Here is a 13,538-nt window from a genome sequence, read left to right as displayed (position 1 = left end):
TAAAAGAGAAATTAGGCTTTATTTCATGAGCTGCCTTTAGGTGCTAAGAGACCATTGCTCAGGGGTAAAGCACCTGCTTTGCATTCAAAAGATCTTGGTTCAGCCTATAGCATTTCCAGTTAAAATGATGGGTATCAGGTGCTGATCTGGAAACATGGAGAACCATTGCCATGGAGAGTAGACAACAGTAAGTGAGACCCTATTCCCCTCTCTGAGCTGCAATACCCAGAGTAGTTTAACTATTGATCCCTTTCCCCAGGAGACTCTGAAAATTGTACTCTGGGAGGGGAATAGATATCTCCTAACAGCTCTCAGCACCCTTAAGAAACACAAGCTCCCAGTATTCTTAGAGGAAAGCCATGGGTGATATAATCCTGCTTTAAATGTAGTGTGTAAATCTGGCCTAAGTTGAGCTGCTGCCATGTTGTGTCCTGCTTCTATGGTTTTTGTAGTTGTACTATTGCCAGTACCAAGTGCCAGGTTTGCAATGCAGTTATTTTACTGACTGAGGCAGAAGCCAAAAACCCTTTACAAAAGGTTAATATTGATCATCCATTTGAGAAGCAGGGGACAAAATACAGCTTCTCTCCACAATAATCTTCCCTTCTAAGCAGCTGATGAGAGGGATTTTAACAAACATCGGTTGCTGACCTGTGTACCAATTAAAAATAAAAGGCGGCAAGCAAATGCTGGAAGTTTTCTGTTTGGGATTGCTATGAATAATGTGCTCTCCACTTTTGCCTTTGCCATGAGGATTACAGTATTCATAATTGGCCCAAGAGGTTTTGCTGCCTGAAGCAAAGGACAAAACGGGATGATCAACATTCCATGTGTGCCATTCAATGAATTTTCCACTCACATAGCCCCTATTGAAATTAATGGCCCTAAGTTACTCATGTTCATTCATTTTGATGTGCTTACTCTAAGTAAAACTTAGCTGAACACCACCTTATGTACAGAAGCCATGTGCACAACTGGCAGCTGAATTTTTATTTCAATGCTGGGGTGAGGGCTCCACCACACCTGAAGGCAGCAGTCTAGCTTAGGGGGCCACAGGTCAAGCCAAGAGGAACTCACAGCCCAACGCCTCACTGCCACCACTGCCTGCTCCTCAGATGCTACTGCCTAAGGCGGCTGCCTCCATCTGCCTAACAGTAGGGACAGTTCTGACAATAGTTGTTCTATTGCCAGTACCCAGTGCCAGGTTTGAAATACAGTTATTTTACTGACTGAGGCAGAAGCCAAAAAATAATAATTTTAAGCCTATCTTTTTTGTCAGTCACAGATTCACAGGTGTATTTATTTATGTTGAAATTGTGTCCCGCTGAGTCTTGGAGACAGCCTGAATGCAGCACTGGGGGTTTTTTCTCTGAACTTTCTATAGACACACAGGAACAAGGCATATGGATTTGAGATGGAGTTCTGCAATGGCTTTGGTCTATGAACAGCAAAATGATATCGTTTGCAGCTTAATTCAGCATGGTGAAAGAGCTCATCAATGTGGATAATTGCAACTAAATGTGATGAGGAAAGGAAGGAGGGTACAAGTAATGATATGCATGCATAACCTCTCCAGTTAAAATATGCTGCATAAAGGCTGCATATGGCTGCGTATATTTCAAGGTTAACACCGTGTGGTGATTGGAAGTCCAGAGGGATTCTCACAGTCATAAGAAAGTCAAGACCCATTCCATTATAGACCAGTAAATATAATTTACAAGGCTAAAGAGCTAAGCACACTTAACCACTGTAGCTCAGTGATAAAATGCATACACTATATGCAAAAGATCTCAGGTTCCATCCCTACTAGTCAAAATACCAAATCAAAGCTTAGTGGCTCAGCCCATGTGGCACATTTCAGACAAACATAAGAAAAGTTCTAGTGAATCAGACCAAATCTCCATGTAATCCAACGTCCATTTCCCTCACAGTGGCTAACCAAGGCTGCATTTGGACAGCACTTCATTCCATTTTCTTGATGTTTCCTTACCTGATAATTTTTGCATTTTATATAAAAGTCGCTTCTGGAAAATCTAGCAGAGTCTAGTGGAAGTTTGTTCCCATATTAATTGCTTCTGGGGGGGGGATGGGGGGGCAGAATCTGTTTCAATCTCATTAACCCAGAAAATCATGGGAGATTTGTTCTGTAATTTTCACGCCGTGTTCATCATGCCACAGCTGTTCATGCAATGAAATTTGGGGTGGTATTCTGGCATACAGTTCTTTCCAGCAGTTTCCATGGATGACTTATGGGGTAACAGAAGCATGCGTGCACATAAAAGAGTGGCAGCATTTCCAGTGATGGCAGCTGTTGTGTCACACTGCACCACTAGTGGGAATGGAATTTAGTGTGACATGGCAATATATGGATCCAAAAGCCACAGTTCTACAATGCAACAGGTGATGCAGTGTAAAAGGAACATTAGAAACAGAAGTTGGAGTTCATAGTCTACGTGCAGCTTGGCAAGTGAGCAATTAGTGTTTCAACTACAGACTAGGGAGACACAGAGCACAGGAGAAATTTGCCTGGAGATAAGAGGACCTAGTAACAGCTTGGTGATTGCCTGAGGTCTCTCATGTAGGCAGCATGACCTATGACATTGTTTGGCTAGTTAGGAGTATTCTGGGGTTCTTGGAGAGTGATGAAGTTCATGTCTGTATCTAGTAACTTGTATATAGCTTGTGAGTTTACTGCCATATATAATAAACTACAAATTCAAGTTACTAGTCGTCAGCTTTGTTCCTGATCGTTGTCCTGACTGAACAGTCTCGATCGTTGCCTAGGAAAAGCTGCACTACTTGCATCATTGAAGAAGTTCAGAGGCAAAGGGACTGGTCCTAGTAGTATGCGAAAGGACTTCAGAAAGTGCTCACAGGCTTCCGCATTTTAACAGCAACCAGGAAAATGAACACAACAATGCCCATGCCTGAAGTGCTGATTACCAGCATCTAGTATTCAGTTGTATAGACTGCCTCTGAGCCTGGAGGTGTTATTATAATATCTTACCGTGAGACCCCAGGGTGGATTGCAACAATGTTAAAACCAGTTAAAACAATTTTGTGACAGCAGTTTCCAGAAGGAAATGATGTAAACCCCATGAAACTTTTTGAGGGTGGGAATTGCAATGCAATATCCTTGCTGTTCTGATCAAATTGTGTAGCCAATGATGAATGAAATGAAAATAACAGGTTTGGTGAAATTGTGCTCTTTAAAGAGCATTTTCCATGCATCCTGCCTTGGACTCTGAAACTAAACGTCCAGCATCAAGTGCTTAGATGTGTTAATTTATCATCACTGTGGAAATCAGGAATTCTTTTTAAAATCATATGAATATGTAGAGAGGAAGGAGCAGAAATTCGCATTCCCAGCGGCCACTCTAAAGGGAGGCTGAATATTCTGTGTATGTGCAGCAGTTAGAAAAGGTGTGAAGCACATTAATCAGCCATTTTGGTAACCGGGCAGAATTGAGCAGATTGTCTCTTCAGGAATTATACTACACAGTGTGAAGAGACTGTGTAGAGCAAGCAGAAGATGCTGAGTACCTCAGATATATGCAGGACCCCTGTGAACCTAGAAGATTACAGATAAATTTATAGATACTGATTTAGTGAAACAATCATCCTAAAACGCTATGAGTCATTTATACCACATGTCCTAATTTCAACGAAAGGAGAAGAATGTGACCTGTAAAATTACCATATTTCATTGCATTAGAGACTTAGGTATAGCTGGTTAGCTGAGGATCCTTCAAAAGAGAGGTTACATGTTTAAGTGAGCTGAATATCTGTATCTGCATCTTTTCGGTGACAGTCCACAAGGTTTCATGAGGCATGACCTAACATGACCTCATTACTTAAAATTCTCAGCACACATTTACCCACCCTTGGAACTGACTTGACTCCACTAAATTATCTTCCTTTGTGCCCAGGCTTCAAAAGGATTCCTTCTGGTATCCTCAGTTTCCATCTTTTACCTTGAGATCTAAGGAGTTATATTAGCTGTGGCTGAAATTTTCCCCAAACATGTGTTTTAAGACTGAGGTTATCCTTCTTTTCTTTGGTGGCTGTACTATCTTTTCCGCAATGAAATTGAAACCTGCAGATTACTTTCATCATGGCGCACTGCCTTAAAGCTTGGACCTTCACATGAGGCATATGAGAATAGTAAGCTGCCACCTCACTTGGAGAGAAAAATAAGCAACTTTGGTAGTTATTGGCATATCAAGATCCTGCTGAGGAGAACCTATTGAAGTCATTTGTAAATCTCCCCATTGCTTGTAGTGCCAGCAATTGAGGTAGAACGCCTCTCAGATTTCTTTAAGTGATAAAAACTCATGGATGATCTGAGCTGATGGCCAAATTGCATATTATGTGGAATACCCATGATTAAGTCTCATGAGATTTTGATTTATTTCCCAAAGCGGTGATGCTGGTGTATTGGGTATTTAACATCCACCCTGCCTACTCATACACACACACACACACAAACACAATCACACTATCTGCTATGTAGCCAACATGCCCTCAATATATTCCTGGACTACAACCTACATTATACTTGACCATTGACCGTGCTGGCTGGGGCTGAATGGCTAGTCGCAGCAACACCATTTGATGAATCTGTTGTATGTTTTCCTCTGCAGAAGAGCTCTGGAGGGCAAAACCTTGGGGGCGAGGGAGTCAGAAAAACAGCTCAGGAAGGAAATAATTAAACACAGGGATAAACACACACATTGCACCTCACCACTTCTGCCATCCAGTTTCATACCCCAACACACACACTTTGCTTGTAGCTTTTGATCATTGGTGTAGCTAAGGCCGGATCTGAGGTCCTGAGTCCCACAGCCCAGGGAACTCCCAAGTGCAGCAGGATACAGACCCATGGCTGGCCATCAAACTGAGTTGGTTTTGATCACTGATGGATCACCTTTGCAGAGAGTGGGACAAGGGGTAGTGTGACCTCGTTCCTGCTTCTTGATCTCTCTGCAGCTTTCAATACCAGTGGCCATGGTATCCTCCTGGACCGGCTCTGTGGAATGATAATTGGAGACGTGGTCTTACAATGCTTCCAGTCCTGTCTATGGGAATGAGTCCAGAGAGGACACTTTTCAGTCCGCTAGTGATGTTAGGTGCCACACTGTACTGTTTTATCCATGACACTATTTAATATCCATATGAAGCTGCAGGGAGCAGCCATTAGGAATTTTGGAGCAAGCTGCTATCAAGATAAGATAACACTCAGCATTGGTTCTATATGACACCTAGCTCTGGAGGGGCTGTTTGGCTCTGGGCTGATGTCTAGCAGCGGTGGTGGGATGCATGAGGAAAAATAAGCTGTTCTTGAACCCTGGCGAGATGGAGGCACTGTGAATGAGTGGTTCTTGTGTCTGAGAATTTAGTCAGTTGCCTGCAACTGTGCATGCATAGGCCGACTTTGTACCCAGAAGAGGGTAGAACAGGGCGGGGGTGGGGCATAATAGGGCAGGATGGGCTTATGCATGCTCCACCAATGCGCATGATGACCCAAAACGCAACCCCTGTACAGATCAGGGGTTGCCTGAACACTTTTTTCTCACCATCTTAAAACATTTTTGTTTAGGCGAGCCTATCCAATTTCAATTATTTTAAAAATCTTTTGACTGTTTTTGGAATAATAATTTTAATATTCCTTATAAACTGCTTGGCTGTTTCATTACAATCAAACGTTATATTGACTTTGTTAAATAAGTAAATTAAAACCACAGTAGTTCAGTCATAACGCACTACAACTGCAGTAGCACCACTCGCTTTAGCAAGGAATATGCGTCAGTTGCTCTGGGTGGATTACAGTCATATTGCCTGGAAGTAATCTATTAATTAGGTTTTGCTGTTATCTTTGAGAAAGGTAATATAAAGGAGAAAGCTAATGTGTCTGCTTTGGGATAAAAACTAATCCTTTTGTTACCATAACAACATCTAGAAAACTCTCTAATCAAAATTCAATCTTAAGCATATAAAGTACTTTAATCCCCCCCTCCCATGATAACATTAAAAACAAGACTGGTAGAAACTCTCAATTCAGTTCCATTATCAGGAGTAGAGTTTGCTTCCGCCGAGGACTGTATTGTATTCCTGGCTAAAAATGTATAAGGGGGAGGACAACACTGTTGAGCTGTATTTAAATTATATATTATATAATAAAATCAAAAGGTGCATAACGGTTACATAGTTCAAACAGATTAATTGTACTGACAAATATTACCCACCTTACGTGCCCAAAGGTTCCAGAGATATGGTTGTTACTGTTTTAGATTATTCTGTTCATGTGCAGAATGGAAACTGCCCACGTCCACACCAGCATTAGAGAATGCATGAAGCAGTTTTAAACATCATTTTCTGTGATCAACCTAAATTCAAATATATAAAAAAAATTAAAAATGTCCAGTAGCACCTTAGAGACCACCAACTAAGTTTGTTCTTGGTATAAGCTTTCATGTGCATGCACACTTCTTCAGATACCAGATTCTTCAGATACTTCTTCAGATGGTAAAATTATATATTTCAACTGTGTCAGACCAACACGGCTACCTATCTGAATCGAAATTCAAATGTTAGTGGGCCTAGTAACTTCACACACATAAAAAGGCAGTCTTGTGATTGCACATTCCAAATGTCATATATAAAGGTCACGTGTTCATGCCTGTGAATAGCCCAAATTCCCATTTCTGCCCACCCCTTTTGGAAGGGGAAGCCTCCAGAGGCAAATTGCTGCCATATTTGTATGCAAATAGTGTGTGTGTGTTTCCTTCCTTTAATGTCCTGGTGCATACAAATAATTCCACGGCCCATTCCCCTCCAACCATAGGAAATCCCTGGGCCTACTAATGTTACTTAGGGATGTATGTATCTGACATACGCTTGAACTTTATTCTGCGTTTGGGTGAGTAATCCTCTCAGGACTGGTGGGCAAATAGGGGAGTGGATTAGTTCAGTGTTGGGAGAACTTCTTCCCTCTGCAGCCCCTGACTGTGTTCTCAGTGGAGAGCAGGCCACTAACCTGATTTGGAGCTACCATGTGTAAATTTGGACCCCTGTTCTAGGTAGTGGAGGGTCTCTGCAAGGATGCCAGAATGGAGCTGAGACTTCAGAACCTAACTGTCAGAGCCACCCGAGGTCCCAGCTCACAAGAGACCAAAGTCCAGTCCAAGTTATATACAAAAGGCTTTATTGAAGAACATTGTTGTCGTTACATCCAAGCTCCGTGGCTCCGTATCTGTTACCCTTAGATGTTAGAAGTCCCCTCTGAGTCAGTCCCGCCCCTGCACCAGCTTAAGAGGCTTGTACTGCTCCACCTTTTCCTCTCCTTCCTTTTCCGCAGGGTCTTCCTGCCCCCCTGTGCTCCCTCCCTTCGGGACTCCCCCGAGGCTGAGTCTTCTGACGCCTGCTCCCCTCTCCTTCGTGCTTTGGGACCAGGCTCCTCCTCAGGGCTCTCCTCATTTCCGCGCGCCTCCACATTTGAACTTGGCGCGCGTACGTTGCCTCTGACCTTCCTTTCGACTGTTACGCTACTCTCGGTACTACACTCCTCCCCATCCGGCAGGACGTTCTGCTCCGAACTCCTTCCCCTCTCTGCTTCCTGTTCTGCTCTTTCTGACACACTGGCAACTCCACCCCCTTCACTCCGTTCCGACGGAGAGGCCAGTCCCGATCTCCAACCCCCACTGGGGATTCCCTCTTCGTTCCCCTGCTTCTGACTGCTTCCCTCTCTACTGCCCCTTGGCCTGACCAGGGGGGCTCCCTTTTGGGAATCCTCGGATTCACTTGACGGACTCACTGACAACCTCGGGTCGTCGTCGTCCTCTTCCTCGTCGCCCTGGGACCCCTCCCCCTCGCTCTCTGTCCCTGAAACCCTGACACTAACTGATAAAAGGGGCTTGTTATAGAGCAAGTAAGAAAGCTATCCTAGAAGGGGAAGGGTGGGTTGAAAAAGTGGAATAAGGACAAGAGTGTATTCTGAATGATGGAGAATGGAGGAAGTCTTGTTACATTTCTGTAATTTGCAGAGTTGGATGGAGAAGAGGGAATCCTCTAGGATGGATTAAACTGAAAAGCAGAGGAGAGTCAGGTATTCCCAGACCAAAGTAGCCCATCCATCAGGCAGAAATACAAGGACTCAGGGAGGTCAGGTGTTTCCAGGCTTCAGTAGGACTTCTGCTGAGTAGGACTGTGGGATGTTGTGGTGCAAAGAAGGGCATTCAGCAAGGAGCTCCAAGGGAGACTTTGGTGAAGTGGTTGTCAGTCACAGCATTCTCAAAAGCCCACTGCAGTTAGGGATCTGAGGGCATTTGTGTTTGGAGGGGGTTGGAGTGTTTCCTGTGAAGAAGTTTCGTGGATGATTTCTGAAAAGGGGATCTAAAATGTGTGATGATGTTGGCTTGGATTTCATCTGGATGAAGGGAAACCTGGCTTCCAACATCTAGGAGCTACATTTCTCTGCTGCATCAAAGTGCTAGAACACCCTCCATTTTGTGTGGGAGGTGGAGGCTGGTCCTGGTATTCGGATCCCATCATCATTAGCTGCCAGGTCCTGACAGCTGCAAGCAGATGATATGGGAGGTGTGTGGACAATATGGAAAGGCTCTGGCAACACTAAGAAAGCATTGTTGTCGAGAGCTGAACATACATAATGACTATTAGTAGTTCTCACAGAATATGGTGTCTCACCATGACAGCCAGTTAAGAGACAATCAGAGCAAAGAGCTGAAGTGAAAAGCAGCTGTACGGGCAGATAGCTTGAACTTAGGGTATGAACCCTAAAGAAATGTGTTTTAAAGCTATACAAGAGGGAATCAACATTGACAGAAGTGACACTAGGGCATTAGAAAGACTTGCTTTTTCAACTTATTTTGCTCAACCCTTGCTCTTTACTAACCAAGTTCCCACCCCCATTAATTTGGCTTAGCTTTTATTTTATTTCCTTCCATCCTGAACGATGTATGATTAGCAATACAGCAGAAGTTAAAATAAGCCCTGCTTTAGGGTAAGTGATTGTGGTACGTGTAACAATAAGTACTTAATTGATACTATTTCTTTTTAGTAGCTTTTTTTTCTGCTGCCACTCCACAAAATAGTCAGTTTTTAATTGCATGTACACTTATTTACTCCACATCATTTCCTTGTCAGTTGTGATTTCCAAAGGAAGAACACTCTGAGGTCACTCAGGAAAATGATATCTGATTATTATATCATTAAAGCAACGTGGCTCCTCAGAGTGAATGGGTTTTCAGGAGAGGTGCTTAAATGTTAACAGGAATGGGGGTGGAGTTCATTTTACCCCCAGGCAGCATTTGAGGCAATGGAGCTAGCAATATCTCCCCAAGATTGGACGAGAATGGTATTACCCCGGCTTTTCACTGAGAGACTGCTGGTTACCTTCTGTCAGTGAGCAACTGCCTCACTGCAGAGCAGAAGCACAGCCTTGACTCTTTTGTCTACGTCTCGGAGAGAATTGTTTCTTGGATAGCCGGATTTTCTTCAGGATGACTATGTACAAGAGCAAACGCAGAAACCAAAGGTGTAAGTAGTGCTTTTGTTTGTGCCTATATCAAATATAGAAAAATCGATTCATTGAGGAGGATCGTACAGGGTGTACGTTTCTCCTAATTTGATTGAAAACTGTGCCTTACTTTTTTTCTGCAGTGGATAAAATAGCACAGGTGGAATTTTCAGTGATTTCATGCTACACTCTCTGTATTTTAGGGGAAGAGGAGATCATAAGAATATGAGGGGAAAAATAAGCTCACTTGTTACTATGGAAACCACCAGCAAGTGACTGCTTTATAAAATCAACAAGGAAATGGCGATCAAGTGCTAGTTCACAGCAACATAGCATCCTGTATTCGTATAATTATGATGGGATAGATGGGGGGGTTTACCCTAAAAATGGGGGTGCAGGGAGGAAGAACAACATTTGCATCACTACATTATTTTATATAACGTGACTTTAGGTAGATAGACATGTAAGGAGTGTGGCTGTTCTCATTTTTGAAGCTCTACTTTTTAAAGGAAGCAGCCGATAAAGCATAAAAGGAGACAGAGAAAATAGAAGAATGTAAACTTTATACACACACACACACACACACACACACACACACACACAAAAGCAGGCAAAATCAACTCCAGGATGAATGAGATGTTATTTCTGTTTTCTTCAAACAAATACAGCATCGGCTTTGGTGTGCTCCTAGTCTAGCCAGGTTTGCACATTTGAGTTAAATGAACAAACTTGTAGGGTTCAAGCTGTCAAGCCCGCAGTAGTGTAGTTAAGATCAAAGGCAGTAATCATCAACAGCAACAAAATCAATAGAAGTTCTGCCTCTGACTTCAAGAGAATTGCCCTTTCAGTCTCTTGCACACACACAGAAAGGTGGGACTAAGGCAGGAATTATCTTGTAAAACAGATGGAAGACAAAAGGGGGGGATAAAACACAAGCAAACATAAATATACTATTAATAAGAATTTTGCTATGACCTATTCTTTGTGAATCCCTGCAATTTCCATATACACAATCACACCTCAGCTTTAAGTCCTTGACTTTTTTAAAAAACAAATCCAAAGTGTTAGGGATTCCTAAAGCAACTTCAGTTTGGGAATGTCTGAGAGGATGAGATTTAATTTGCTTTCTTCCTCTTTACACCATATTTGGGAGAGGGTAGAAAAAAGAGATGCACCCGCTGTGAATTAAGAGTTGTACACAATTCAGCTGTCATTTTATCCTTGTTGTTGTTGAGTTCCTCCCGCCCCAAGAATGGCAACAGAATTGATTTGTTCTGCCCCCTGCCACCCACTTAAGTGAATGTTACCCCTTTGCGTCATTCCTCCTTTTTGCTTTTTAGTAATTGAAACTGTTTTTAAGTGTGTGTGAGAAAGGCAAGACCTGATTTATCACTCTGGAGAAAAAAATTAGTCCCACCCCATTTGAAGGCAACAGTCCTAAAACTACTCTAGTGGCTCTAGGAATGGTTGTGTAGGAGGACTAATAGTTTCTAATTACATTGCATCAATAAACTTTAGTGTTGCATAACTGGCTATTATGCCAATTGGAAAGTGGTTATTACAAAAGGGATTAATTTATCCTGCATGCTTCATAGTACATAGAAGAAAACAGAAATCCTAAGTGGAAGAAAAATGAACATTTGGAAGCTGGGTCCATTCCAGTGTTATAAACACAACCAACAATAATGGTTGTAACTATTTCCAAGATCTGCTGGAAGACATTGTGGGGTGTGAGGGAGTATTTGAAATTAAACACATGTTATTTTAAAGGCATTTTGGTAACAGGCTGAAGCACAGCAGTGATTTATTCCTTGTTTGTGGAGCTGTGCTTAGAGTGTTGGACTTGGACTGGGAAAACACAGGAGAAAAATCAAATTAGTCCACTCATGTGAAGGCATCAACCCTCAAACTACTCTAGTGATTCTAGGAAATGTTGTGTAGGAGGACTCATCGTTTCTAATTACATTGCATACAGGACCACACTCCGCCACAAAGCTCACTGGGCAACCTCTTGCCATTCACTGTTCGTTAACCCAATGAACTGAAAATGCTGGTGGCGGTGGAATGTACGCAGCCCTAAGAGCTGTTCTACAGTGGAGTAGACTCCCTCAGGAGGTTGTGGAATCTCCTTCCTTGGAGGTTTTTAAGCAGAGGTTGGATGGTCATCTGCCATGGATTTTTTTAGTTGAGATTCTTGCATTGCAGTGCGTTGGACTACAGTAGATGACCCTCAGGGTCCCTTCCAATTCTTCAATTCTAGGATTATAAGCTCCTTTGAGGAGGGGACAGATAAAAATGTAACGAACAACAAATAAATTAAAGGAACCAAGCTGTATGCTGGTGTGGGCTTCTCTTCCTCCAGGAAATTTGCAGGGTCCAAAATTGAAAGAGTGTTGCGTAAAAGGCACTGAAGTTGGGGAGAGCAAGAGAAGAAGGAATAATAGATACTTAATGGCTATGCACCCTCCTCTAGCTCTAGCTACAGTATGTTCGGTTTAATTGCAGCAGTTCCCTAGACTTTAGGTTGGTTATTTAACACATATTTTTACATACAGAGGGACACTCACAAACTACGGCTGGAACTTATTGGGGTGACTTTGCTGCTCCACAATACTGCGTATCAGGAATGTAATAATTCTAGTTCAAGGGAGAAGGAGTAATGGTTATCTGTGAGGTTGTGGCTGCTTAAACACAGCTTAAAACACAGCGAAGTCATTCCTTTTCTCAGTTTGTGGGGAAGCAGATCTAATGCAGTATATTCCAAGGACTAGATGTGGATTGTGATTGACGTCCTGTGCACACCGCTTTCCAAACCAGTGGTGGAGGCACACCAGGTACAGAGTAAAGGGACATGTGCCTTCGCCTACTTATCCAGTCACCCAGTGCTGAACGTTTCCAGATCTAACATACGGGAGCAGGGGTAGAATAAGAAGCTTCTGTTCTAAAGGTTAAACACATCTCTCAGGTCTTACAGGTGGCTGGCATTCAGTGTTTTCTGCTGCAACTCCCCACTAGGGTAGGTTTTCAGAAGGAAGGAAAAAGCATACCTGCTTTCAAGGTTCTTTGGGAAGCATTGCTTGTCATAAATGCAGCCCTAAATAACTTCTGTTGGCATTGCTATAAATAATAATAATTTTAGCTTGGGGTGGTGTGTTTTTTTGTGGGTTTTGTAAAACGGGTGGTTCTGCACTTATTTTTTGAAAGCTGCTTTTAAGCTCCTATGCTTATCAGAGAGGAGGGGAGTTAAGAAACAAAAGTATTACAAAGGTATTTATTTATAACTTGGAAAAGGCATTCATAGTCAGTAGCAAATAAGGCAACTGCGCTTTGTTCATTTTTTGTCTGATGTTAAATACTGGGTTTGATTTGCTTTTTAAAAATTTATTTATGCTTCCCTCCCATAAAAGCTTCTCCAGGTAGCAGAAAGTGTGCAGGCATCTGAAGGAGATAGGAAAAAGAGAGAGATTTTCTGCTCCATGCAACAACAACAAAAGGACACTTGAGAGGAAAATATGGCACTTCTTTTCCACATTCCCAGCAGTGGTGTCTACTTTTTGATACCTCCGTGGAATTGGCTGTGCTCCTAGTTTACTGTTGATCCATGCCTTTAAGCTGACATGGCCCAGCTGTTCTGCAGCATCTACACTGAAAATGTATGGAAACTGGTTGGAGGTATAGATAGGTCAGAATGAGGACTTAGGCACTGAAAGCAGAACGGAGAAAGGGAGTTTTGAGATCATTGTTAAGGGAGCATTAGATATCACAGATACCTTTTTCTTTCTCGCAACCACTAAATACTATGCTGGCAGGACTCAGGATTGTGAGGGTTAGGCAACTTTGGCAGAATCCGGGCTGGCAAGCCTAAACTCAATCAGAAATGCATTCTGGCAGACGCTGTACTCCAAAAGTAAATTTCAAAGGCAGTTCGGAGGAAGAGAGATGAAAGCTGGAGGCTCAAACAGAGATAGGCTGAGGCTGGAGCAGCTTCACTGGAGCAGGCAGG

At 42.7% G+C, this 13,538-nt stretch overlaps 1 protein-coding gene across 9 annotated transcripts in view; it reads left to right on the top strand.

Annotated features, from left to right (window-relative positions):
- RALYL (RALY RNA binding protein like) overlaps positions 1-13,538 on the top strand; it is a 271,005-nt gene that overhangs the window by 192,480 nt on the left and 64,987 nt on the right. The window contains exon 1 of one of the 9 annotated variants that reach the window (XM_083748040.1): positions 9,304-9,555. The exons of the other annotated variants lie outside the window; for them this stretch is intronic. Within the exon in view, the coding sequence (XP_083604166.1) occupies positions 9,519-9,555 (37 nt within the window). The 5' untranslated portion in view covers positions 9,304-9,518. Of the gene's footprint in view, positions 1-9,303; positions 9,556-13,538 lie in introns of those variants that run through there. 9 annotated transcript variants of the gene reach the window in all.

This window comes from Podarcis gaigeae (genome assembly GCF_964106915.1).
Source record: "Podarcis gaigeae genome assembly, chromosome: 7".
Taxonomy (NCBI): domain Eukaryota; kingdom Metazoa; phylum Chordata; class Lepidosauria; order Squamata; family Lacertidae; genus Podarcis; species Podarcis gaigeae.
This window is presented reverse-complemented; position numbering and strand designations above follow the sequence as displayed.